Source organism: Choloepus didactylus, chromosome 5 (genome assembly GCF_015220235.1).
Source record: "Choloepus didactylus isolate mChoDid1 chromosome 5, mChoDid1.pri, whole genome shotgun sequence".
NCBI lineage: Eukaryota > Metazoa > Chordata > Mammalia > Pilosa > Megalonychidae > Choloepus > Choloepus didactylus.
The window spans coordinates 63,529,037-63,556,473 of record NC_051311.1 but is presented as its reverse complement, the minus strand read 5'-3'; the positions used below and the strand labels follow the sequence as shown (position 1 = coordinate 63,556,473).

Genomic DNA, 27,437 nt, shown 5'->3' with positions numbered 1-27,437 from the left:
CGACCCACGGCCAGATGCAGCGGACCTTGCGGCTCCCTCTAGCAGCAGCCGTAAGCCCCGAAGAGCTCACGTCGGTGGTCCACCCGGCGGCTCCCGGCTCGCCCTCGGCGCGGACACTGGGGCGTGTCGGAGGGACGCGCCCACCCGGCCGCGCCCGCTCGTTTCCCCGGGTCCCCAAGTGGACCGGGAGGGCCGGCTTCCGGGCGGCGGCCGGCGGGGCTCGGCGTCAGGTGGTCGGGCCAGGCCCCGCCCCCTCGGCCCGCCCTCTCTCCTCCCTGCGCTCCCGGCTCCCGCTCCCCGGCCTCTCGGCTGCGGCTGCGGCTTCTGCTCCAGGCGGCGGCGGCTGCAGAGGGAGCGGCCATGGAAGCGGGCGCCGGGGCCGGCGCGGGAGCCGCGGGCTGGAGCTGCCCGGGCCCAGGTCAGAGCCACCCCCCTCCCGCTGCTCACCACCGCCACTCCTTCCTCGTCTCCATCTCTCCTCCCTCCAGACCACCCGGTCCTCCCTTCCTCCCTCCTCTGCTCCCCACCTTTCCTCCCGAAGTCTTCCTCCCTCCATCCTGGTCCTCCACCCGGGCCCCGTCTCCATTTTCCCCACACTGGCCGCATCCTCCCTGGCAGTCCATCCCCTGAGTCCTCTCCGTTTGGCCTCTCCAGCCCTGATAGTACTCCCAGCCCTTGGGAGCCAGTCCCTGATCACCCTCTGGCCCCGGAGGCTCCAGAGCGCGGGGCGAGGGAGGGAGGACAAGGTCCCCGAGAAAATGGGAGCGGCCCCAGTCCAGAACCCCCTCTCACACCCCCTCCTCCCCCATCACCTCCATCCCCTGTCACCCGCCACCTCACCTTTTCAGCCTCTTCCATCCTTGCCCACCTCCTCCCCGTCCCTTCCGGGCTAAATATATACACACCCTCTTTCTGACTGTGCAAGAGAGAGGAGCTTGGAGGAGGGGGTGCAGATGAAGTAGGGCAACAGAGCTGGGGGCAAGGGGAGTTGAGCTGGGCAGAGTGAGTAAGGGGCCTCCACTGGGATTAAAAATCCCAGGGCTCCAAAGGCTTATAGGGCATGTCCCCTTATCTTTCTCCCTCCACCCCAGCCCCCAGCAGCCCCTCGCATCCCACAATCCCTCCTATCTCCCTGTTCACAGGACCAACAGTAACCACTTTAGGCTCCTATGAGGGGTCCGAGGGTTGTGAGAGGAAGAGAGGCCAACGTTGGGGACCCCTGGAACGTCGAGGGATGCAAGCTATGGAGGGTGAGTTTTGCCAAAAGGTTTCCACCCCACCCCCAAACACACACCCAGTTTCTCTTCCCTTCTACTTCCTCTCTCTGACCCCTAGAGCTCCCAACCGGGACACAGCCCTGCCTCAGTTCACCTCAGCCCCTTCTGTCTGAGCTCTACCCCTCCCCAGGGCTCAGGCTCTGAGGAAGTCCAGGGTGCCTCCTCCCCCTGGGGCTTCAGTCACCTAGTTAACCAGGTTGTGTGCCCCATGGGAGCTGCCAGACTGAGAAAGAGGCCTTGCTGGACAGAGCTTTGAAGCAGCCTTTCAGCAGGGGTTTATTCTCACTGCCTACCATCCCAGATCCCAAGCTGTTTCTTATTTTAAAAAGCAGGGGGTGGGCATGTGAGCTGTCTTTCTGGTGCCATCACCACTATCTTCTGATGGAAGCTTAGTGGCTTTGGTTCTCCAGGACAGCTTACTGCCTGAAAGACAGGGTCTAGGAAGGGGGCAGATGAGAAGGCCAACCTCCCACCAAACCCACGGAATTTGGCAGGTGCTGCCAACACCATGGCCCTGGAAGGATGCTGGTCCATTTTTCAGGACTTCCTGTGAAGTGTCCCCAGGCTCCTCTGCACACTCAGTGTAGGCAACCCTGCCCCATCCCCCCTCCAAAAGGGACAGATGATGCAACGGATCCCAGGTGAACCTCAGGCTGCTGATTGGAAAAAGTAAGACCAGAGATTCAGAATTTTAAAACAAAGTGAACAATCACCATCTAGACAAGAGTTTGTTATTTAGAGGAACTGCATTGCAGTAAGGAAGGGATGCTTACCAGTCAGAAGCTGAGGCTCCATACACCCCAGTTTCTTAATGCATTAAAATGACAGGCTTTCTTTTACACACAATACAACCTAAGACCACCCCTGAGAACTGCCTTGTGGTCAGCAAAGGAGGAGGGGCCACATAACACTCAGATAAGGGAGAGGAGACCTTATGGCATCCAGCAGGGAAAAGGAGGGTAGAAAACTTCCAGAAAAGCTATTTGATAATATACTTTTGAAAGGGCCCCGGTGTTTGTCCAGTAAAACACTATGAATCATTTTGTTTGGATGTTTTGTTTACTTACAAAATGCTTTCTTATTATAGAAAGATTTATTTCTCACAAGCCACCTAGATAATTTTTTAACTGTCTACAAATTCCCAAGCATAACCCTTGCCTCATTTGACCTAAGGACACACCTAGTGTCTGCATTCTTTCTTGGCCATTTGTCCCTCTCCCCAGAGATCAGGATTAGAAGACCCAGGTATGCTTGTGCAAGCTGCCTGTGGCTGAGCCAGCACCAGGGTAATCAGCTTGCCCAAAGGCAGTAGTAGGAGGGTGCAAGGGCAAAGGGCCTGGGCAGGGCTGCCTCCAAACTTGACCCTCACACCCAAGGACTCATCATGAGTGCATGGGGGACACCAGGTGGCACTATTATGCCACTTCTGCCCTGGGATAGTGAGCTCGAGGGCCCCCAGAGGCCTGTGGAAATGCAGTTGGCTCTGACTCTGATGAGATGAGCATCTCTCCTAGGGGAGGTGTTACTCCCAGCTCTCTATGAAGAGGAGGAGGAGGAAGAGGAGGAAGAAGAAGTGGAAGAAGAGGAAGAACAAGTGCAGACAGCTGGCAGTGTGGGCTCCCTGTCCGTCAGCAAGCACCGGGGCCTGAGCCTCACGGAGACGGAGCTGGAGGAGCTGAGGGCTCAGGTGCTCCAGCTGGTGGCGGAGCTGGAGGAGACCCGGGAACTGGCAGGGCAGCATGAGGATGACTCCTTGGAGCTGCAGGGTGAGTGCCTGTGTCAGCACCCGAGGGCCTGGGCCCAGGGTCTCTGTGCTCCCATGGAGCCAAGATCTGATTCTTTCCCTCCTGTCACTGCAGGGCTCCTGGAAGACGAACGGCTAGCCAGTGCCCAGCAGGCAGAGGTGTTCACCAAGCAGATCCAGCAGCTGCAAGGTAATTCCAGGTCTAGGGCTGGAGGGGAGGTGGCCATGTATGTTGCCATTCAAGTACTTCTTTCCTGACAGTTTGATTGAAGCATGGCAGACAAAAATAACCTAACTCAGTATGTTTACTTCATTTTCTCTGCTGTTCTCACCCATCTCTCTTCTTCTGTCTCTTCATTCTCTTCTTTACCTAATTTCCTTTCTTCTTTGCATCTCTACCTGAGTCTTCTGCCCTCCCCTTCCCTGTCTTGCTCTCCCATCTCTTAACCTCCCTCTGGTTAACTCTCCTCTTTCTCTCCTTTAGCCTCCTTCCTCTGCTCCTGCATCCCTTTGCTCTCCTGCTTAGTGCCAGGTGTAAGATGATTAGAGTTGTGTTCCAGGCCAGGTTCCACTTTCCTGTCCTCCAGAGACACCATGGAAATGGGCAGTAAGCCAATGAGAAGTGACCGGAGGGGCTCTGTGCATCATTTAAAGGGAGCAGATGAGAATGCTTTCTTGCTCCTTAGAACCTGTGCTTGTGGCCCAGAAATCCCTTCCTTCCAACGCCTACATCCTTTTCTCTCTGGGAAGCAGCAGGGCAGGTGTCCCACATTCCACTGCACTACCAAATAAAGAGGCAGCTTTTGTTACTTCTGTGGGCTTCCGGAAAGTTTTGGGGAGCTGCCCTAGAAAACAGCAGGGACTCCAGGGAGAAGTGAGATCAAACCAAAAGAAAAGTATAAATGGAGAAAAAAAGGAAGGCTGGGAAGCAGATCTAGAGAGGAGCAAGCAAAGGTGTAAGAGAGGGAGGGAAGGAGAAAAGGAAAGAAGATGTAAGCAAAGGTAGATGCAGGAAAAGTGGACATTGAAGGGGGGAGGAGAGAAATGGCAGGAGATGTGTCACACAGGGAAAAGGGTGGGTGTTGGCCCCAGATCACCTAGATTCTTGGGCTTGGCTCCATGTGGTCTTGGGCAAGTCACTTTAATATCTCTGAGACTAGGTTTCTTATCTGTAAAATGGGACCTATTCATTTGTTTATCAATCACTTACTGAGTGCCTGTGTATTTGGAGGACTAGCAATGAACAAGACAGAGGAGATCTCTGCCCTAATAAGCCCATTCTAATGGGGAGGGGCAGAAAATAAACCAATAACCAAATAAACAAAACAGGTTCAAGTGGCAATAAATGCTTAAAAGACAATATAATATAGAAAGATGGGGTGGGATGGGAGTTTATTTTAGATGAGTAGTTAGAAAACTCCTCTTTGATAAGGTGACATGTGAGTTAAGAGCTGAATGATGAGAAGGATCCAGCCTTTCAAAGATCTGAGGGAAGAGTACACTAGGCAGAAGGAACAACAACAGCAAAAGCCCAAAGGCAGGAATGACCTTAGAGCATGAGGCAGACAAAATGAAGTACATTGTGGTGGAAGCAAAGTGCATGTGGAGGGCTCTGGTGAGAGCAGTCCAAGAGGCAGGTGGAGGCCAGATTACAAAGGCCTTCTAGGCCAGGTGAGGGGTTTGGCTTTCATTCCAAGTATATTGGAAAGCCATGGGGAGGTCTTGGCCAGGGGCAGGGTATGATCCTCTGTACTTTTTTACAGAGCACTTGAACTGTGTGGAAGTTGGACTGTGGGGAGAGGAGGTAGAAGTAGGAAGTCTGGTCAGCAAGTTATTGCCATAGTCCAGTCAAAAGATGATGGTCACGTGAATTAGGGCCATAGAAATGGAGATGACTCAAAAAAGACTTGAAGGTGGAACCCTCAGCATGTGCTAATGAATTGGATAATAGAAATGAAAGATGACTTTGCCCTGAGAAACAGGATGGATGGTAGCATCATTTAATGGGATGGGGAAGAGTTGGAAAGGAACGAGTTTCGGGGCTAGGAGAGCCATTTAAGACTTAGGTTTTACACATGTTCAGTTTGAGTTGGCTATTAGACAGCCAAGTGAATGTGTTAAGAAGGCAGTTGGATATATAAATCTAGAATCAGGAGAGACATCAGGGTGGGAGATATAATTTGGGAGTCATCAGCATAGACAGTATTAGAATCCATGGGAGATCGCCATGAGATCAGATCATACAGAGAAAGAGAGGAAAGGGAGAGAAAAGGGTCCAGTCCCAGGACACTACAATATTTAGAGGTCCAGTATAGGAGTAGAAATGAACAAAAGAGACCGAGGTAGGAGGAACTCCTGAAGCCATTTCTTGCCAAAAGCAGAAAATGCTTCAAGGAGATAATCAACAACTGTGTCAAAAGTTGCTAAATCAAGGAAGCTGCCCATTGGATTTGGCCAGATGGAGGACTCTAATACATGCAGTGAAAATAAGAAGCCTGTTTGCTTTGGGATTGAAGCAAAAATGGGAGATGAAATGGAGAAGGTGAATACGGAAAACTCCAGTAGTTTTGAAGAGAAGCAGAGAAATAGGTAATAGTTGGATAATAATAGTTGGAAATGGAGATATTTATTTAAAGACAGGAAACACTACATCCTGTTTGTATGATGAAAGGAAAGATCCAGTAGAGCAGGAGAAAAGCAATAACCTTTGCTTGGAGAAGGGACATATTTCCTTTCAATAGGAAGAAAGTCACAGAATCGAAGTAGAGATGCAGGTAGGAAACTACCTGGGAAGATCTAGAGCGGTACCCTGCTCAGCACGGTTGTTTCTAGGATTAGATCTAATCCAAGTCAGAGGCTGCTAATCTAAATCAGGGGCTGCGGGTCAGGTGAGGGTACCCCCCAGCCCCGCCCCGCGGGAGGAAACAGAATCCTGGCGCACGCGGGTTGCCCGTTTCCGCCAAGAGGGGGCGCGCGCGCATCCAGAGGTAGCTGGTGTTGAGAGGCCGTTCGGGCGGCCGCAGCCCCTCGGGGGCCGGGACCGGCCGGTCGGCGGGAGCCCCCCCACCCCCACCCAGGGAGACCGCTTACGGGGGGCCGGCGAGATGGAGGCCATAACCAGTGAGTGAGAATCGATTTTGCCCCGCAGCCCGACTCCCGGGCCGACGGCCCCAGCCCGACGGCTCCAGCCGCGCTCCCAACCGGCGCCGGGTTTTCCGAACCCGGCCGCGCCCTCCCAACTCCTAGCCAGGGCCCCTCCCCTCAGGTCTCCAAGCCCCGCCCCTGCACCCAGGCAGACCCTGCCCCTTTGTGTTCCTAATTAAGAGCTTTCCCTGGCTGTGAGAGACACTTGGTCGTCCTGCACCTTCCTCCATTCCCCGGTAGATCTGAGGAGGCCTTTTTTTTAGGGGCCAGACACCAGAGGAGAACATAAAGGAGATTTGAACCCTGACGTCAAGTGTGTGTAGGGAAGTGGAGGTTGACCTGTTCCCCTCACACACCCCCGTACCCTCCCCTCACCTCCAAAACACAGCCTATGGCAGACTCTCGGGCTTTTATCCTAATGGCAGTTTACTCTAGTTTCTCTCCCGCTAGACTATGAGCTCCAAGAGTCAGGGACTTTCTTCCTTTCAAATAGGGAGAAAGTCAGAGGATCTAAGGTGGAAGATCCTTGGGCTTGGCACAGAGTTGATGATCAATAAATACTCATTGAATAGACCAGGGAGAGTTGGCAGCTAGGGCCATTGTAAAGCAAGAAGAGGTATGCCCGGAGCTGCAATGTAAGCTTGGGAGGGTAGGGCCGGAGACCTTCTCTGAGACTTCTTGTCCACTCATTGTATCCAAATTTTCTTCTCAGAGTCTATTTTTGTTCTAATTAAAAAAAAAAAATACTCAAACATCTAATTCTGTTTGCCTTCGACACAGTAAATACTCAGTAAAAGTTTTTATTGAATGGCTGAACCTCTACCTTACTTACACGTAAATACAGCAAATATTTTATCAAACTGCATTATCCCAGACATAATACTAGATCCTGGAGTGATAATGGTGAGCCAAACAGACATGTTCCCTGCCTTCATGAATCTGATAATCAGCTTAGGGGGAGACCAATATTATTTACATGTGTATATGTAAAAAATACACACACACATATGCTGCAGAGTACAAGGTGCTATGAGAGCATTTAATAGAGGACTTCACTTATTTTGGGGGAAGGTGGGGAGAGGGAAGGTTGAAAGCTAGATGGTGAGTAGAATGAGCAGGAGTTGGGGGCAGAAGAGTTGGGAGAAGACCCCAACCCAATCCTCATTAATTCCCTAAACTTGGCACCTGAATCCTGAATTCTCTAGTATTGTCAGTGCATTTTACTCCCTACTTTTGTTTTTTTTGTTGTTGTTGTGAACTTTAACATATATACATAACAGTGATAACATTCAATGTACGATTTCACAAGTAGAGAGCAAAACTCAAATGTCATGGATCACAGTTCCACAACTTCAGCCATTTCCATTATTGTAAAATATAACATACATACGGAAAGGTGTCATCTCTTGATGTACAGCTCAACAAGCAGTCAAATAGGTAATTTCAAAAATTGTTATGGGTTACAGTTCCACAGTTTCGGTTCTTTCTTTATTATGTAATACAAGGTATATACAGAATACTCTCTACTTTTAGGCTCTGCGGGTCCCAAATGGGTACCTGTGTCCAGAAACCCTGAGAGGTCCACAAATATAGAGTTCTAAGTTCTGACTCCTTTCTTTTCAAAATTTTATATACATATAAGTTTTATATATATATATAAAATTTTAAAATACAGGCTAGTGAAAATTCAAACAGTACAGGTATATATGCTGTGGAAAGTAAAAGTCTCCATCACATGCTATCCTGTGCTCCTTAGACACAACCTCTCTTTGTGATTTGGGGAATAGATTATTCCAGATATTTTTCCTTGTCTTTGTATATTTGTGTTTAAATATCACACATAAAAATGTTTTTTGCAAAAATGAGATACCATATATTTTACATCTCATTTTTCTTTCTAGTTAACATATTGTGGAAACCTTTTCATGTCTTCTCTAAGATCTACCACTTTCAAATAGCTGCATGACATCTATTTAACCATATCAATTTAAACAATCCCTAATTGATGGACCTGTAGGTACTTTTCCCATGTTTGGTCATCATGTGATGAACCTACATTTGAATTTCAGCAGTGAACTCTAAATACACATTATTGGAGGCCGATACTTACCACAGGCAGTTCATGGGAGCTCTGAGGCTCTGTCATTTCTGAACCCTCAGGCTGAGTAGGTGAGAAGAGTCTGAAAATTTTTTTTAGTCAGGGAATTTTTGGAAAAGACACTGTACATCAGTAAAATGCTATAAATTAGGTTTTGTGTTTAACTGTCTGGCGATTCCTAAGAAGCACTTAGTACTTTTTGTTTGCAGTAGCTTAAATTGTCCCTTTTGGGGTCAAGCCTCCAAGTCTACTTTTCTCCTGCACCTTGCTACATATATTCACTCTTCATCCCCATTAGGTATTTACTTTATTCCATACCTGATGAAGCTATACCTTTCTGATGGGATGGAGACAAGATTGTCAGGAGTTTCCAGAGAAGAAATAAGACGACCTTTAACTTTGTGCCTCCAAGACATGGTAGATTAGTTCACTTATCTTCTTGACCATCACATCCTCTGGGTTTTTCAGGTGAACTGCAGACTCTACGGGAGGAGATTTCACTGTTGGAGCATGAGAAAGAATCTGAACTTAAGAAAAGAGAACAGGAGTTGCACTTGGCCCAGACTGAGATTCAGACTCTGCGGCAAGCAGCAGAGGATGCAACATCCGAACATGAGAATGACATAGCATCCCTGCAGGAGGATTTGTGCCGAATGCAGACTGAACTCGATGACATGGAACGCGTTCGGGGGGAGTATGAGATGGAGATCTCCGCCCTCCGTGCAGAACTGGAGATGAAGAGCTCTGACCCATCCAACAATTTTACTCTCACAGATATCACTGAGATGCAAGGTAGGAGAGCAGCCCTCCTCCAGGTCTATCAGTCAGTAAAATCAAACATAGGAGAGGAGGTAATATACAAGAAGATGGTGGCAGGTGGTCTTAGATTATAAATTAGGAACCTTGAGAAAAAGTCCCCAGGTTGAATTCAAGACTACAAGGGAGAAAAACTTACCCAGGTGTCACATAACAAGTCCATAGTGGATTAAGAAATAATACCATGAAGATATACCCTGGGAATTCTTCCTCAGAGGGAATTGGGCATTTGTGGTTTTATGGGAATGCCCTTCCTGGGAAAGTTTCCAGTTCTAGTATGGAAGTGGAGGAGCCTGTCATCTTGGGAAGCTCTTTCTGCTGGTCTGGCATCATGGTTCTTTGCCTGGATCACTTTATGGTGGGTCTCTAGTCCTATTTTCCAGGTCCTGGGATGCTAATTTTTAGGCTTCTTGAGCCCTTCCCAAAATCGAAGCCTTAGGGGGTGGGTAACAAATCAGAGCACAAGCCAGCTGGAGAGGAAGAGAGGTTATTTGTAGCCATACAGGAGGTACTGAAAAGCTTAGAGCTCTGCTTTGAGACAGTGAGTCTCCTGGCTAGTTGCTGGGATTCATGACATCAGAGAGTTTGCCTTTATTCTGAGACTAGATTTATGATCTGGGTGTAATGGAGAACCTATATTAGGCCAGGCCAAGCGGAGGAATCAAAGAACTGCAAATTTTCCCAGCTGCATCAGGCCTCTCAGAAGAGCCTTTGGACTGGTGGTGCTAAGAGAAGCAGGCTAGCACAGCGGAAAGGCTTGGGCTGGATTTAAACAGACCTGAATCCAGAATCCCAGCTCCACTAATTAGCAGGATGAATTTAGTCTGATTATTCTCTCTCTCTGAGCCTTAGTTTCCACATCTGTAAGAATTAGATTAATAAAGCCTTACAGCTGGATAGGATTCTGGCACAGGAAAAAGATATTAGGGAAAATCTACTGAAATCCAGATAAAGCCTGGAGTTTTGTGGATAGTAATGTACCAATGTTGATTCCTTAGTTGTGACAAATGTAGTGTGATAATGTAAGATGTTAATGATAGGGGAAACTGGGTGAGAACTCTCACTGGGAACTCTGTACTGTCTTTGCAACTTTTCTATAATCTTTATTCTAAAATTAAAAGTTTACTAGGAAAAAAAAACTTACAGGCTATTTTGGGGATTAAATGAAATTGTAACATGTTGAAAGCATTCACATACTTACTGAATCTGAGGCTGAAAAGCTTAGCATATGGTTGGTTTTCATTAAAGATTAGTTTCCTTTCTTCAGTGGTTATTTGCAGTATTCCAAGGAATTCTGATTGGAATAAAGAGGAAACATTAGAAGTGACTTTTAGGGCATTGAATCTTACAACAGGTAAGATAGATCTTGGGTTATATTTAAAGCAAATTAGTGTCTCTTAAATTGCAGTAGAATTAATGTGCTTAGAAAAATGATTTCTAATCACAAAGAAACAAAACAGATAGTACTATCACAGTACTGAAAACTTTTGAGGACATGTGCTGAGGCATTTCAACCAGATTCCTCCTCTGATGCTCGAGGGTGATATGTGAGTCTGGTTGGGATGGACTTTTCTGTCAATGGATACAAGACCATCAGAAAGAATTTTTGACCACATCCAGGCCAGCATATTTGGTAGTGATGCAGAAAGTAAAAGGAAGTTCAGAATGCCTGAGCTGTCTCTGAAAGACCAGGACTGGAAATGTGACATCTGGGCAGTTCACATCTCTCAGCTTTTTCTAATAAAAGCATAATAGGAAGGTAATCATAAACGGTTCAATGGAGCTTTAAACCCAATAAACCAAAAACTTAATTAAACCCTCAAAAGCTCTTGGACCTTCAAGGTCCTGCTTTGGTTGGGGCTTTGAAGATTAGCACACAGGGCACATCTCTGGAAGAATGAGAAGCTACCTGAAAGAAGACAAAGGCCCGTTGCTGCGTGGAATCTTCTGGGCCCTTTCTCCTAAGCCTCTGCATGTGGTATCTGTTTTCCGTCTTCAGAAAAAGAGAAGCTATTCAGACTACTGCTCTCAGATTTCTAGGCAGGAAACCTGGGGGCTGGTCATCAGCACTTTTCTCCTCAGGCTCTCACCTCTCTCGGCTTGTCCTCTGCAGAAGAACTGCAGCAGCTGCGGGAACGCTGCCACTTCCTGAACGAGGAGTACCAGGCCTTGCAGGAGAGCAACAGCAGCCTCACAGGGCAGCTTGCGGATCTGGAGAGTGAGAGGTAAAGCCAGGAGGCTGGTAGGCCTCTGCAGGACTCTGCCTCAGGCTTTCCCCTGAGAACAGCCAGTGAAGGGAGATGCATCCTCTCTGCTCCTGGAGAGCTGGTCTTTTCCATGGTATCCAAAGGATAAGGCTACCACCTAGAAGTAGGCATGGGGATCCAACCAAGTTGTCTCAGGAGTAGAGTTGAGTGAGTTCTAAATTCTAGTTTGGGTCCACTCGAGGCATTGGGGTTTGGTTTGCTCTGCCTTTGAGTAGATCAGAGGTGATTCCTTTGTTGTCTGCATAGACCTTTTTCAGTCTAACAGCATACTGTCTCCAGATGGGAGCTGGCTTGACACCAGGTCCAGCCTCAAGCCCAACTGGACTGGTACTCTTGAGCTCTCCCAGAGACAAACATACCTTTGCAGGTTGAGGTGCTGGGAACATTTTCTGGAATCTTCTAAGCATATTTATGTGAGGCTCCTTTCTAACTTTTGCCTAAAATAAAGGCATCAGTACTAAGCACACTTGGCTGGTGGTGCCAGGCAAAGTTCCCTCCTAACATAGCTCTGGCATTCTGGATTACAGAACACGAAGAGCAACAGAAAGGTGGCTGGAATCCCATACACTAAGGAAAACGATGTCTGCAGAGTCTCAGACTTCAGAAATGGATTTCCTAGAGCCTAATCCAGAAACCCAGTTGTTGCGACAGCAGCTGCTGGGAGCTGAGGAGCAGATGTATGGCATGAAGAGCAAGGTAGGCTACGAGGGCTGGGGAAGGCAGGCCCCTTTCATCATCTTTCTTTTACCTTCTCCTGGCCTGTGGTAGGAGGTACCCCCTGGTCCTTAGGCACAGGGCTGATACACGAGGCAGGCGCTATGGCAGGAGATCATACACTGGGGTCCCGTTTCCTTGTCTGATGTAAATATTCCAATAAGAGGAATGCTTTTCTTTCCCGAAACCTGCTCTTGGAGTCCGTGTGATACTTATAGTTAAGCAGCCTTCCTGTTCCATTTCCTGCGCAGTGTCAGGAATTGTGTTGTGAGTTGCAAGAGCTACAGCATCAACGCCGAGTCAGTGAGGAGGAGCAGAGGCGGCTGCAGAGGGAGCTCAAGTGTGCGCAGAATGAGGTGCTTCGATTTCAGACCTCCCACAGCGTTGCTCAGGTAAACACGGACAGGGGAAGGGTGTTTGGGGAGGGCAGAAGGGCTTCCGTGGAGTCACTGCTTCCAGGGAAGATGAACGCAGAGGATAAGGCTGTGCTCAGCTGACTCTTGCCCTTGAACCAGGGATATGTCTACCGGAGACCACCTTGAGAAGTCATATATAGCATTGCATCCTAGAAAAGGTGGGGTGGTCTTTATTATTGAGTGTCTGCCTCAGAAAAGAGGCCAAGCCAGTAGTCCTGTGGGAGCTCCTCAAGATTTCTGCATCTCCGAAGGAACCACACTGATCTGTAGAGGGGTCTGCTGTTTCTTGAGAGTAATTGTTCTGCCTACATCCTCCCCACAACAGAACGAGGAATTGAAGACCAGGCTCTCCGCCCTTCAGGAAAAGTATGATGTTAGCCAGAATGAACAGAATGAGCTCCTGAAGGTGAAGCTACAGCTTCAGTCTGAGCTCCGGCAACTCAAAGTCATGAAACCCACAGTCATAGAAAGCCGGAATGAGAAGGTAACAGTAACCGGAGGTGAGGGGACAATTCAGTGCTGTCTGAGGTTCTGGGAAAAGTGGGTGAAAGTAGACCAGCTACCTCCTGTGCAGCACCATCCATCCATCCTCAAGTACTACCTTAGATAAGAGGATAACCAGTAACTGAAGGGCAGGGAGGAGCAAATTCTTAGACTATCTGTGTCTGAGACTCAGGCAGAAGAGTGAGTGGGTTAAGAATCTGAGACTCACTGCCCAGAGCCCCACCCTCCACACCCCCGCCCTCCACCATAGGAGTTACTGAGCCGGCTCCAGAAGCTGCAGCTCCAGTACGAGAGCATCGTGTGTGAGAAGGAAAAGCTGATGGAAGTGCAGCATGAACTGCAGGAGGACCTGCAGTGCCGTGAGGCCCAGGTGCGACGCCTCCGGGACCTGGAGGCCTGCTTCCAAGAGAGCAATGAGAAGGTAAAAGGGAGCTTCAGGTGAGGGAGAGTGTAACAGGGCAGACTTGTCTGTGAGGGTAACAGTTCAGAGGAGGAGTGGGAACAGGAGGTATTTAGTGGAATAGCTGTTGGTGAGGGGGGTGAGGAGGTGCTTATTAGAAAGGTGATCTCAGAGAATCATGATGCTTTCAGCTTCCTTTGATTTTGAACCAGACAATCAGCCTAGAAAAAGGAAGCCCCAGAAGTTCTGCATTTAATGCCTGTTGTGGACTGGTTCACGCTGGGTATTCCCCTTTGGGAAAAAACTGGGGCTGGAAAGGTCAGGGGAGGATCCCCTTAGTCCCTGCCTGATAGGAGAGAATGCAGCAGCAGGGGCTCCTGGGGTGACAGCAGGGCCTGCCTCCCCTGACCTAGAATAAAGAGATGCACACCCAGCTTCAGGAGATGAAACAGCTGTACGAAGCCAGCAAGGATGAACAGGAGTGGCAAAAGCACATGTACGATCAGCTCGAGGAGGACTTCCTGCTCTGCCAGCTGGAGCTGAAGCAGCTGAAGGCCAGCCAGCCCCTTCTGGAGAACAGGGAACAATGTGCTAATAAGGTAACTGTAATTAAGAGAGGTGAGATCTTCTGGATACTTCCTTGGGAGAAAGGAGGTATGGAGGCAAAAGATGAAGTCTTGATGGGCTTCTAGGTCAGTCACAACTGAGTGTGGCAAGGCTGGAAACAGAGGCAGAGCCCCATGCTGTTAACCTTGAAGCCATTTGCCTTGATCTTGACTTTGAGCCGGAGCCACTGCTTAGTAGGATCACTTCATCTGGATCACAGTCTGAACACTGGAAGGTTTCACACATGACCTCCATGTGTATAGGCATTTATACACTGGTATTAGAACTATAGTGGTATCTAGTGAGTCATGGAGAAATGCATAATCATAGGTTCATGAAAACAAATGTTCTTATAAGGGGGTATGGTCTTGTCCCTGAGGTGCTGATTGGGTTTTAGAAGAACCTAGGCTCCACCATGGATTTATTCTCTGACTTTGGGGTAGTTAAATTCTCTAAGCTTGAATTTTACAGTCTTTAAATTGAACAGAATACTACTCTTATCTCACTTCCTTATGATAGTGAATCATGGTAATGATAAATAAGGCCTTATTCATTTTCTCTTTTTCCATAGTGTATAAAATACAAACTATTATCAGTTACCTTGTGTTGAGCACTTTCAGCTCCCAATCACTGATAGGAAATGGAAGTCTATAAGTGTGCTGGAGAAAAGACATGATTCTCAAAAGATAGTGGAGATAGTCACATTCTGCCAGAATATTTAGTAGCTCATGCTACCACCAACAGCAGGCTGTGTCCCTGGGAAAGGCCTTCAGAGGATATAGGATTGGGAGGGTTGCCTGCGCTGCCACAGTGGTCCAGCTGCCTTTTTATACCCAAGCTCACATTTCTCCTTCTCCCACTCCCACTCTATTTAGGGGCCCAAGGGTTCCCTGGCTATTTTTACCATGACCTGAACAACACCTCCTCTTCTAGCGGAAGAGACTGGGAAAGGAGAAGCCTGCTGGCATAGAGCCAGCATTTTTTTTCTAATCTTAAAACAGCATTAAGATCAGATAGATAGAAGATTTGGGTTCTTGGAATCATGGAACGATGTCGTCTTCTCATTGCAAATTCAGCAACAGCTCATACTTTTCTAAAGTTTTTAAGAGATAATTATGAAAACAAAAATGGAAATTTAAGTTCTTATTGGTAAGGAACTATAATTAGGTCTGAAAACAATGGGGGAAGATGAGAGTAACAGGAGCTAGAACTCTCAGCAGGGTGGGAAAGTGGTATGCCGAAGGAAAGGGCCAGAAAAAAGGGAGGTGGGGAAACAAGAAGGGAGGGCCACTGATAACACTCCCTCTCAAACTGCCCTAGAAAGGAAATAGTAGAAGAAATTTATAGTACAGCCAACCAACAGTCCAGAAGAGCAGCCTGCAGGGTTCCTCATTCAGCATCTAAGCTTGGTCTGCACAGGCACGGTATGGTTTGGGGTGATCAGTCGTGGCGACTGTACCAGGAGGGAGCCCCTGGTGAAATTCAAGAGGGAGGAGAGAGCAGAAGCACTCGGCTGACTACCCGGTGCAGAGAAAGATCAGGAAGCTTACCTTACAGAGTAACCACACTTTCCACACCCCAACCCCATCCACAGTGTGATACACTGCTGGCCAGACTGACAGAATTGCAGGAAAAATACAAGGCCAGCCAGAAGGAGATGGGGCAGCTGCAGGTGGAGCAGTGCGAGCTCCTGGAGGATCAGAGGAGGATGCAGGAGGAGCAGGGCCAGCTGCAAGAAGAGCTGCACAGGCTCACGTTCCCGCTTCCCAAATCTGGTCTCTTCCATAAGGTAATCACAGCCAGGGAATGGAGCATACTATGGAGAAGCTGCTTTGAGAAACTTCCCAGGTGCAACTATACCTGGGAAAAATAAAAAAGTGGGGATTGGACTTCTTATTTTCCTAACCATCCACTCCATACCTTCTCACCAATCTCCCCAAACCAAAAACCAGAGTTATCACTGATTAGGATTTTTTTTTCATAAGGGCTTTAAATCTTAAAATACATTTTATACTCTGGAATCAGTGCAGCACTATATATTTAAATGTTTAGTCCATCCAGAGAAAATGTACTGGAACACACTTTGTGAACTACAAAATACGTTCAAGCATAAGACATTATTTCTACTCAATTAGCCGGTCTCCATAGAACACCCCCAGTTGGGCTGTGCAAAGCACACACAGGGATTCTTAAGGGAATGGTCCCCAGAAGGGATTAGACATGGAAGATCTTTCCATTTAACTGCCACAAGTCCTTGCCTACTTCCTTCCACTTTACCTCACAGAGTCAGGAGCTACTGTCCAAGTTGGAAGACCTATGTGAACTACAGTTGCTCTACCAAAGCATGCAGAGTGAACAGAAAAAACTGTTAGAGAAGCAAGAATTTTTATTGAAAGAACAAACAGAGCTGCAGGAAGAGCTGCGACTTTTCAAAGATTCTCATTTCCGGGAAGTGTTGAAGAATCCAGAGGATTCCAAATCGCGCAATTCCTCAAAATGTGGTCAGAGTCAGGTAACCATAGCAACCAGAGCCAGGGAGGTAGCTCTCCGAAAGCAGCAACATCAGTGGGGAAGGGGCTCCACAAAAGGGTCAGAGTTAGGAAGGCCTTTTTGGCCAGGGATAAGGGTGAGGCTGAAGCCCTAACCTTCACCAGCCGTGCTCACTCGTGGGCTCCACTACCATACACTCTCTGTGTAGTGGCAGCCTGAGGACCCCATCCATATGCCTGGCCCACTGAAACACTGTGCACACGTAGAACAGCACTGGGATGGCCCAGAAGTCTATAATCTCCTGATGATGTAACTCAGTCCCTTTAACATATCATTTTCAAGATGTGTAATCTCAATTTAGTGTTGGTTTGGGTTTCTTTGGACTGATTCTAAATGTGTCACCCTTTTCTGATAAGCTGAAAACTATACTTCTCAGTTATCAAACTCTATAACCTTTTGGTGTTCTACATGAGGCAAATCTGAGGCCATTCATCCTAAGGGGAAAATGTCCTAGTGAATGGGGTTCTAAGAACTCACCACACTGTCTTGGTTGGAACTTTGGTGGCAATAATACAGCCAACTCAGGGGGGTTAGACCAGAAAATGAATTGATGCTTCTCAAGTCCCAGCAAGGGCTCATGCCTGTTGAGATCACAGATATTTCAATACAAGTCTCTTCAGGGTTGGGGCATGAATTTGGCCTGAGGTCTTGATGGCATGGGCAAGGAAAAGAACATCCATTTCAGTTTAGGCTAAACCTGTTCATTCAGATATTAGACTGGACAGGGAGTAGCAGAAGTCCAAGCTGGGAGACCTGGTCATATTCTAGGGGCGTCAGATACCAAACTGAAAGCCTGGGTAATGCAGAGACCCAGAACCAGGTATGAAATATTTCCTTAACCAATCATATCTCAATCTAGACATTAGCAGCCAAGAAGCTAGGCCCACAGGGCCTGGGAAAACATACCCAGAGGCCAGATTCAGAATTGGAGCAGCAGGAGGGACTAGTAGTAAGAACTTGATTCCAAGTCCTTATCTTGAGAGGAAGGAATTCTTTCTATGCTTATGATCAAGGCTAGGGCTGGTTTTAGAGTTGGGTGGGAGTGGGGAGACTGAGCTTGAAAGTCAGGGTAATGGGTACACCTAACTGAGAGGAGGATGAGGTAGGGAGCCAGGGTATTCTTGAGACCCACTCAGCACTGCTCCATGGAGAGAGAGATGTACCAGAATGCAGAAACCAGCAGAAATGGGAACCCAGAAATCATGGAGAATTTTCCTGGGGGAGATTTTCTCAATGATCAAGCCAGTTACCTGTAGGCTAGGTCCAAGCCATAGACTGTGGTAGAACTGAAGTGTAGGTATACAGTTCTCTCAAGTGTGTTCTCAGACATCTACACCAGGATGGGTGCAGCTGAAAGAAGTGAAATATCTTAGAATAACAATAATATTTCCCTGCCCTTACCCCTGGCAGTCCAAGGAACTCATCGCCAAGTTGCAGGCCCTGCAGGTGATGTATGATGCCAGTCAGACCGAGCAGGAGCTACTGCAGCAGGAGCAAGGGAGGCTCCTAGAGGAGCGGAAAAGGCTGCAGGTAGACCTGCAGCTCTGCTTGGAAGAAATGCAGCTGCTCCAAGACCAGTCCCCTGCTATAAAAATGAGCCTTGAGTCCTACAAGAAGAGCTACACTAGCACACCTGCCAACAGCGAGACCTGTCACAGGAGTTATGGAAGCACCATTGAGGACAACGAGAGCTGTCACAAGTCTTATGGTAGCACCCTGGGCAGCAATGAGAGCTTTCTCAAGAGCTATGGCAGTAGCGTGGGTAGCAGCGAGACTTATAACAAGAGTTACCGCACCAGCAGTGTCACCTATAAGAAGAGTTATGACAGCACCAGTAGCTCTGACACCTATCACAAGAGTTATGCCAGCAGCTTTGTTGATGTTGACCCTGCTGAGCCAGAAGACATAGAGGTAACAGCCAGGTGACAGGCCAGGTAGGGAAAGAGGGGCTCTTGTTAAGACCAGAGGGTGGGCACAAGAAGTCAGGTGAGGAACAGGGTCAGAAGCTGATATGGGTAACTCACTGGCAACAAAGGAGACACTCTGCCCCACTGTGGCCTCTGCCTCCCCCTCATCCCCTCTAATCTGGAGATGCTTCTGTCTGGATGGAGGCCTAAGATTCCGGACTTTTCACCAACACAGCCATGGTGCTGTTTATGGGAAGAAATACGGTACTTGCCCTGGGGCAACTTCAGATTCTCTTGGCCATTATTTTGTACCCAAGGAAGGGCCTAGCAAAGAGAGTGGGGCGGAGGGCAGCCATTTCTCAGGGGGCCATCATTACCGCCCCTCCATTCCCCTCTCCGCAGCACTTTGAGGACATGGTTGCCAAGGTGTTGATCAAGCTGCAGGCAGTGCAGGCCATGTACCAGATCAGCCAGGAGGAGCATGACCTGCTGCAACAGCAGATGAAGTTGTTGCTGGACAAGCAGAAAGAGCTGAAGGAAGAGCTGGATGCCTGCGAAAAAGAATTCAAGGAGTGCCTAGAAAGCCTTGGGAAGCCTGTTGCCCCCCAAAACGACAAGAATGAGGTAACTGCTATCAGGGAGGCAGGGTTTTTTCTAGGAGTCTCTAGAGCCAGAGGAGGTCCTACCATTTTAGAGAGGATAAAGTGAGAGGGGCAGGAGTTCACTTCTGTCAGCTCATGGAGACAGAATTCTAGGGTGCTCGGCAGTCTGCTGTACCACTGCATCTTGTTGGATAAGGTACATATGTCAAGTGCCCACTATGCTGAGCTTTACTGTCATCCCTAAGGATGAGGAATGTATTCATCCTTCCTGGAGACATTACTCTTCTTTTCCCTTTGCCACTTCTGCTTACTTTTGTTTTGTGTCTTGCAGCACTTCTCTACAGTCGTATTTTTTCACCTGCCAATTTTCCATACATATTTTGTGTGCATTTGTCTTGTCTCCCCAACTAGATAGTAAGCACCTCAAGATCAGGGCTCTGCCTTTTTTGGGTCTCTCCTGAAGCTGAGAAGAGTGCGCTGCAGGCACCAGCAGTGGGATAGAAGGCATAGTCTCTGGCCAAGAGTAGTTCACAGTCTGGTGGGGGTCACTGTGTACGCGCACGGGAGAGGTTCACAGTGCAGTCAACACCTGGGTGTAGATGAATTAATATTGGTACATGCTGATGAGATCATGAGGTGCTGCCACCAGCCAGGAAAGACAAAACCAGAGTTGAGGGGGCAGGGCTGTAATTTGCCCCTGTTTCTAGGGGGAGGTGCCGTGACCAGATCATGTGATCTCCAGCACTCTCCAGAGTATACAACACAGTTCCTTAGGTAATTGTACATTTAGAGGAATAGGTTGGGTGAAGTAGGAGTTTCCATTAAAAAGGACCGTGTAATAAAGCCCTGAGGTATAAAGTAGGTAGCCCTATAGCTGATCCCCAGAAAGATCATAGCAAAACAACATAATTGAAATAATCATTTTTTGTTCATGGTGTATGTAAATCATCAGGTGCCTTAAGTCAGGGAGAGGCTATGTGTAAAATCGTTTTAGAGGCTCATTTTCTGTGGTTTATTTTCTTTATTGTCTACTTTCCCTGACTGAAGTAGGGACATTTCTAAGGCAGTGACACCCAGGCAGGTCCCAGGTCGACAGGGTAGGCCTGGCTCCGGGTAACTGCCCCCTCCACTACCCACAGATCAAAGAACTGCAGAGCAGGCTGCGGGAGCTGCAGCTGCAATACCAGGCTAGCATGGATGAGCAGGGGCGGCTCTTGGCAGTACAAGAGCAGCTGGAAGGCCAGCTGCAGTGCTGCCAGGAAGAGCTTCGCCAACTCAAAGAGAAGAAGTCCTCAATTCCCAGAGAAACCAGGGGAAAGAATGGCAATAAGAATATGAACAAGAATGCCAATGGGGTTAAAAATAAAAAGTTAACCATGCCAAGCCCGGACAAGTCTGAGTGCAGCTTTGAGGCGAGAAGTAAGGTGAGTTGTAACCTTAGTAGCCAGATAAGCAGCCAGGTAGGGGAGGTCCTTAGAAGAAACACCATCTCCACCATTATTTCAGTCAGGTGAAGTACTGGTAGAAAAGCTTCTGGGGTCTCTTGAAGTGTCTAGAGTAGGTCCATGTGAGTAGCAATTTGTTTCTCCCTTTTCCTGTGAAGCCATGGGGAGAATGGAATACAGACAATTCACATCTGGGGGTACAGCCCCCGAAGACCACAGCCTCCAGGCTCAACAACTGCTTCGGTGAACCCCGTCTCATTTTCCTGGGATCCCTGTTCTTCCTGGGCCACATGCCCAGTAAAAGGGCCAGACATATGAAGAGAGGAATTTATTCAAAGTAGTTGTGTACTAATAAGTACTACTAAGTACACAACTAGGAGTTGCCACACACGGGATGAAAAGCAGTAGTTGAGGTACCTGGCCCAAGAATCTTTAGCTCTGGTAGCTGTTTGACAACGATTAATGGCAAAATATATGTATTGGTCCAGAGAAGCTAGGTGTGGCTGCTCTCTACACTCAGAGAGATTGATTCAGAGTCCCTGAATATAGCACTTGACCCGTGCACTGTGACAAGCTGGGAAGGAGAGTGTTCTTGAGATAGAATGGCTTGCAATAAGGGTAGGAAGCTTCATGTGTAACTGCGTCCCCGTCCCCCCCTCCCTCCACCCCACAGAGTCTAGAGGTGGTGCTGTACTACAAGGCCAGCCAGAAGGAATTAGACAAGCTAGTGAAAGAGGAGGAAAAGAAAGAAGAAAAGGCAGAGGTGGAGGAAAAGAAAGAGGAAACAAATGAGGAGCCCTGGGATGAAGTAGTTCATGAGCCACCAGATCGAACAGAAGTTGAATCAAATGAAGACCAGGAGGAAGATTTTGAAGAGTTTCAAGAACAGGAGGGTAAGGAAGATGAGGGCCAGGACGACGGTTCCCCTGGAACCTCAGAGGAAAACAACCCCCTCAGACTTTCGGAGAGCAGAAAGGTAACCAACCCCAGTCAAAGTCTGGATCCAGTGGGGAATGGGCTCTTGGGCTCAGGCTCCCCCCAGTTTGGGCATGACCCTCCCCGAGGAGGGACTTCTCTAGGAGTAGAGGGCAGCAAGGCCTGATAACCTGGCACCCAGGGAAGGTGGAAATAGGGAAGGGACTGGAGAGGGCATCTCGCCACGGGAACTGGCAGGTATAGACCAACGTGCTGGGAAACTATCTCGGAAAGACCACGTGCTTCCTTTACCTGATAGCCCTGTTGCTCACTCACGTCATTAGGGTTCCCCCACCCCTCTCTTGGCACGCCACTGAGGACCTCAGCAGCGGGAGGCCTTGTTCAGGGTGTCCCTGCAGCCTGGGCGGTCTCTCAGCCTGTGTTCCTGTGCTGCCATTGCCCCACACCCTCAGGGGCCTGGAGAGAGGAGGAAACCTCCTCCTTGGGGGCTTGGGCAGCCCACCGGGTTCTGTATATCACGGGGCATGGGTGTGGGGGCCGGGGGTGGTCAGGAGTGAGAGTCAAAGTATTTCACCACCTGTACTGCAGGGATACTGACTAGTCCAGGCAGACCAGCCCCAGCCCTAGCCCTTCAGTTGCTGGGTCTTCATGAGGTTGGAGTGGTGGTGAACTAGGGAATGTGCCGGGTTGGCGGGGGTAATTTAGCAACTGTACAGAAGTATTTCAGGATTTTAATTATTGGTACACATACTTCTCTGCTTAATTCCTGCTGGTTGATGTTAACTGAGGACTCGGTCCGTGAAGAATGTGGATGCTTCCCGAATAAGTCCTCGGATTACAGTAGAGGTGCTTTCTGTCCCTCTAAACACAGGGAAAGGAAAATAAGTCTGTTGTGGTGGGATGACCCAGTCAACTCTAAGGACATCTGGAGTTTCCCAGCAATTCAGTCTGTAGCACTGGCCAAGGATCCAGTGTACAGTTCAGTTAACCTTGTGGGACTGTCACTTAGGATGTAAAAAGTAGGAGCCACTGCAGTCCCTTCCCCAGAGTTATATTTCTTTGAACTCATCATATTTCACCACATGCTGTTCAGAGCCTCCTACACTTCCTTATCGTAGGTGCCACACTTCTGAAAGTTGGATTTCCTCCTTCAAAGTAGAGTGCATTCCTTGTGTGTACATATGGAAGTGTCCCTTTGCCCCCATGAGTCCAGATCTTTTGCAGGCAGCTCCACTGGCAGCCGTGTTACCACCTGCAGATCCAATTTCTCTCTGGAAGATTGTGCAGTCAAAGAACTAAGCCTTCCCCATTGTTAGCTTGTCAAAGTGCATTTTGTCTGACAACTACAGCATTAGACTCCTAGGGGATTGTAGGGACCAGAGGCCAAAATACTAAGACCTGATGGAAAGCAGACGAGAGCGGATGGAGGAGGGGTTAATAAGGGGAGACATTGCCTGACAGAAGACTTGCTCTTCCTAGAGCGATCCGGGAAACATATATGCCCTCCTCTTCTAACAGACCCCAGCTTTACTCTCTGGAGCTTCACTTTTCTAGTCACTGGCCTACAGGAAAGGTCTAGGTGCAGATACCCCTGCTTAACAAGATATGAGATGGATATGACAAGCCAGAAAGCTGGATCACCACCTGGCTTCCACCTAAGCTACGCACAGCCCAGTCAGTTTTGCATCTTCTGCAGGCTGCCAGGGGGGGAGAACCAAGGCCCCAGGGAGCAGAGAAGAAATAGCACTGCTCCAGCTTACCTGCTTTTTAACTTCTTGATTTCCTTCTCTTTTCCCTTTGTTTTTTCATCTTCATTATCTGTTGGATCCATGTGTTTATGTCTTTTCTCACCACTGGTCATCTCCTGGTCTCTCCTCGTGCCTCTTTCTCATTTGATATGTTGTAGCCATCCCCTGCCCCCAATCCCCCCATCTTCTCCTTGCCTCTCATAGGCCTGGTGGTCATATCGGCTTTGCTCTGGTGCTGGTGGGCTGAGATGTCGTCCTAACGCAGGTACGGGTTTTGTCCTCTCCTTCTGAGGGGTAGAGGGAGGGGACAGGTTGCCCTGGCCTCTCCCCTTACCCTTTTCTCTCAGCTGCTTGCTTCTTGCTGCTCCCATTTTATAACAGGTTCTGCTTAGGTCAGGTCTGTTTTAGTCCTGGCCTTTTCTTGAGCTCCTACTATAAAGCCTGTAAAATCTCTGAGCATGTCTTCCTGAGGGATAGGGAATTGGAATGCTTACCAGAGACATAGATTGAATTTCTGGCCTCAGCTGGGAAAACTCTAGACGAGCCCAGCACAGTTGACACTTTCAAGGCTGCCTGGCTCCTTCTTGTGAGCTGATGTTTGTCTGCAAGGCTGGCTTGGGCTTTGTCTCTGGTTAACCCCAGAGCCAAGCTTTCACTACTGTTGCTACCTAGGATGGCAGAATAAGGAGTCACTTCCTCTCTCTCCCATTGGGTGTGAGATTTTGGGAAGAAGAGGTCCGGAAAGCTGTGATCCTCCCAGGGTCATTTTTATGAGGGTGGCCTCAATTCATCCTTCAAACTTGAAAATGGAACGGAAATCTGTACCATATTATGCATGTCGACTGAAAAATTCTCTGGTTTGGGACTTCTGGTCTCCAGAAAAATCAGAAGAATGCCAGAAGATATTTTATAGCTCTCTGTTTATCCCTTTCAGGAGCCAGATTTCATTGTAATTGGCTTCCCAGGCTAGGTTTTACAGGGAGAATGTGGTATTGGTGAAAAGTTTCCATTAACAGAGATGTAAGTATTCTGAGGGAATCAAGACAGATACATTCTGGGCACCTTGCAGCCAGCCTCAGTCCATGGAATGTGGTCTGGCCACGAGATGCTGATTCCAGGAGACAGGACGTGGTCTCGCAGCCTAAGGTAGAGCCCTGGGGTCCCGCCTGCCTTCTGGAAACCATCAACTGTTCTCCCTTGGCCTGTTTTGGCTCCTTTCTCATGCTCTTCCTGCCACTTCCCCTCCCCAGCCCTCTCGTCTTACATCCCTGTAAATGAAGTGTAGTCAGTTTAATGCATAGGTTCAAATGGCTGCTGAAGTAATTGTCAGTGGTGCTGCACACCATTTCCTTTTCTTCCCCTCCTCCACCTTTTTTTAGTTTCTTTTCCAACCCTTTTCCTTTCTTCGTTTTAGGCATTCTAGTTACTCCCCAGTAACAATCTTTAACTCCGTTAATGACAAGGGTCTCTCGCTGTACCTGTTCCTCCCCTGTACACTCCCAAACTTCTGTGTCCCTAAGAGGGAGAAACCCAAAGCATTCAGCTGTAACCACTCAGCCAAGTCCAATCAGAGTGAGTGGGAGGAACTCCTGGTTAAGGGTCCCCTTGGGGGGGGGGGTGCTATGCCCAGATCTCTAAGTCCCAATCTGCAGTCCCCTATCCAGGAACTGAGGCAACAAAGAATAGTGAAAAGTGTGGCTGACAAGCGTTCAGAAGAACACGACTGAGTTCTGTCTTTACTTACAGGCTTTCTCACAGTAAGCAAAATGCATAATCTGAACTTTAGTTTCTTCAAATGTAAACAAAAGATGATAAGATCTCTGCCTTCCTCACAGGATTTTGTAAGGATCAGATGAGTTATATATGAAAGCACTTTATAAATTATAAAACACCACATAAATAATAAAAAGCAAACACGTAATGCATGCTACATTACATGTTGGGCACTGTTCTAAGCATTTTACATATATTAAATCATTTAATATATGTAAAATAGTATCTACCCCATGAGGTAGCAACTATTATTATCATTTTCTGTATGAGGAAGCTAATCATATTAGAAGGGCTTAATATTAGTAACAGATAAAATTCCAATCTTTTCTTATAATTTATCCTCATTTTGAGCAATTTTCCTTGGTTGGCTCCCAAGTAATTAGGAAGATACCATACATCTGTGTATGCAGCCTCAGATCACATTATCTCTTTTGGGTAAATATAATCATATTGTTAATTTATTGCATGTATTTATAAAACCCCTTAGCACGTTGCATATGCCAAGCATCCTTTCAGCATTCTGTACCTGCAGTTAGTGTTTTGGATCCAAAGGCAGAATTTTCCATTCATCCCAATTTTAATGCTTTGATTCAAAATATTTTCCCTGCCAGCTTCATATCTCAGGGGTGACAAGCCCACCTTCCATATCTCTATCGAAGTTTCAGTGAAGACTGAGCCTTCTGTTGAGCTTCTAGAGTGCTAGAGTATTGTCTCTGCAGGTTTTCTTTTATTCAGTCCGTTGGTCACTGAACAAATGATTGTACAACAAACTGTCCTACCTTTATTTCCTCACATTATCTGCAAGGATATTACAGAAAAATTTTGTCAAACACCTTGATTAAGTCCAAAAGCATCTTTCCTAGATCTATCAGTTGAGTAGCCCAGTCTGAAAGTAAAGCCTGACATGACTTGCCACTTTGGAATACCCAAACTCTCCATTTACTCATGCAGTCTAGAATCTTGCCTCTGCCCAGTGTAAAGGGCACCAATTCACATTTATGGATTTCAGCTCTTTCTTCCTTTGAGAACAATAGACTGACATTTTAATTAATGCAAGTATTATTTCTAGCTCCATTTTCAGTTCTTTTCTTTTATCAATTACTCCACGTCTACCCCCCAACACTAGTTTGCTTTCCATTTCATATCTCCTGTTTTCCTTAGTAACTGTTTCCAGAAATTTAGATTTTCTTTGCTCTTTACAGTTGGCTTTAAATCCTCCTTTTAGATCAGTTATTCTCTAAGAAGTGCATTCTTAGCATCCTTACTTAAAACTGTCCTGTTACTACCTTAAGCCATAGCTATGACTCAAAATCCAAATTCTGTCTTTCAAGTAATACAATTTTAAAAAAGCAATAAAAGTAGGAACGATTTCCACAAGTATTTATTTTCTTGTTCAAGATTTCATATTCTCCAAAGGATGCTTTTAGAGTACCATCTGATGGTGTTATTTGTTGTTCACTAATCAGAAGCATTTACCAGCAGTCGGCAGTGTCTAGAAACCTTAGCATGCTCTTGAGCACGTGCTCCAGGAAGTCAGTCAACACCCTTGGTGATTGGGGAGTGTTTTAATGACACTGACATTTTCCCTCTCAGTAAATTTTCCTTGAATTTCCTTGAACCAACATCATTCTGTGCTGCTGTTACAAAGGTTGGGCTCCTTAAGAACCCCATAATTACCTGCACTCCATGATGCACTTTCTTCACTCCCCCCTCAGTCTTATACCCTGTTCTTGACTCTGACTTCATTTTTCCATAAAGCTAGTGGGGTGCTGCTGCTTTCCCCAAAGGCCTGAATTTACCCTCTTCTTTCTTGCCATGGCATCCACCCCTTTCTCATTGCAACCATCTAGAAAATCTTTGAGGTCTGGCTCCTGAGCTTGTCTCCACACACAGGAACTGGTACTCTCATTCTGTAGGGAGAAACTGAGGTATGCACAAGGGCAGTCACCTAAGGGGATCCACATGGTGGTGTTTCAGATACCTAGTAGGGCTGGGGCTGAGAGGCCACATTATCCCCAGTGGTCACCCAGGAAGTAAGAGCAACTGGTCCATGACGTTCCTGAGGAGCTGCTCTCCAGCACCAGTAGGCAGGTGATTTCTGACTAAGGGATGGATTCAGAAGGCTGGGCACTCACGGTTTTCCTTTGGTCCCCACAGAACATGTTTGGGATGTGGAAGCCGCTGGTGTTCTTGGCTATTGCAGCCGTGGCTCTGTATGTGTTACCCAACATGCGACAGCAGGAGACAGAGTTCTGCCTCCTGGAGTGATGGCAGACCTGGGCCAGCCAAGGGGGCACATCCCCAATTGAGCACGCTCGGCTTTGGGCAGGACACACTGTGCCAGAGCCCCACCCCACCCACATGTCCCATGTTTCCCCATCTCCTCAGCCTCAGACACCAGGCTGGAAAGGCTCATGGGGGGCTGCTGGTGCCCATCTCCTGCCTTGTATAAGAACATGGGTTCCTTGTAATTAAATATCAACCTAATTA

At 47.7% G+C, this 27,437-nt stretch overlaps 1 protein-coding gene across 10 annotated transcripts; it reads left to right on the top strand.

The window, feature by feature from the left end:
• The first annotated feature begins 274 nt into the window (after window positions 1–274).
• Window positions 275–27,437, top strand: CCDC136 (coiled-coil domain containing 136). 10 transcript variants are annotated; one of them, XM_037836212.1, is made up of 19 exons: window positions 275–418; window positions 1,143–1,250; window positions 2,792–3,043; window positions 3,137–3,211; window positions 8,732–9,055; window positions 11,193–11,304; window positions 11,874–12,042; window positions 12,312–12,452; window positions 12,802–12,960; window positions 13,231–13,401; window positions 13,794–13,979; window positions 15,581–15,775; window positions 16,271–16,498; window positions 17,947–18,447; window positions 18,846–19,067; window positions 20,185–20,469; window positions 21,164–21,466; window positions 23,333–23,439; window positions 27,105–27,240. In XM_037836212.1, exons 1-18 carry the CDS (start codon window positions 361–363, stop codon window positions 23,432–23,434), a joined length of 3,591 nt encoding a protein of 1,196 aa, XP_037692140.1. In that variant the 5' UTR covers window positions 275–360; the 3' UTR covers window positions 23,435–23,439; window positions 27,105–27,240. The 10 variants fall into 10 exon arrangements, with proteins under 10 accessions (XP_037692140.1, XP_037692139.1, XP_037692141.1 ...); XM_037836211.1 differs by lacking the exon at window positions 23,333–23,439 and having other exon boundaries at window positions 27,105–27,437; XM_037836213.1 differs by lacking the exons at window positions 20,185–20,469; window positions 23,333–23,439 and having other exon boundaries at window positions 27,105–27,437.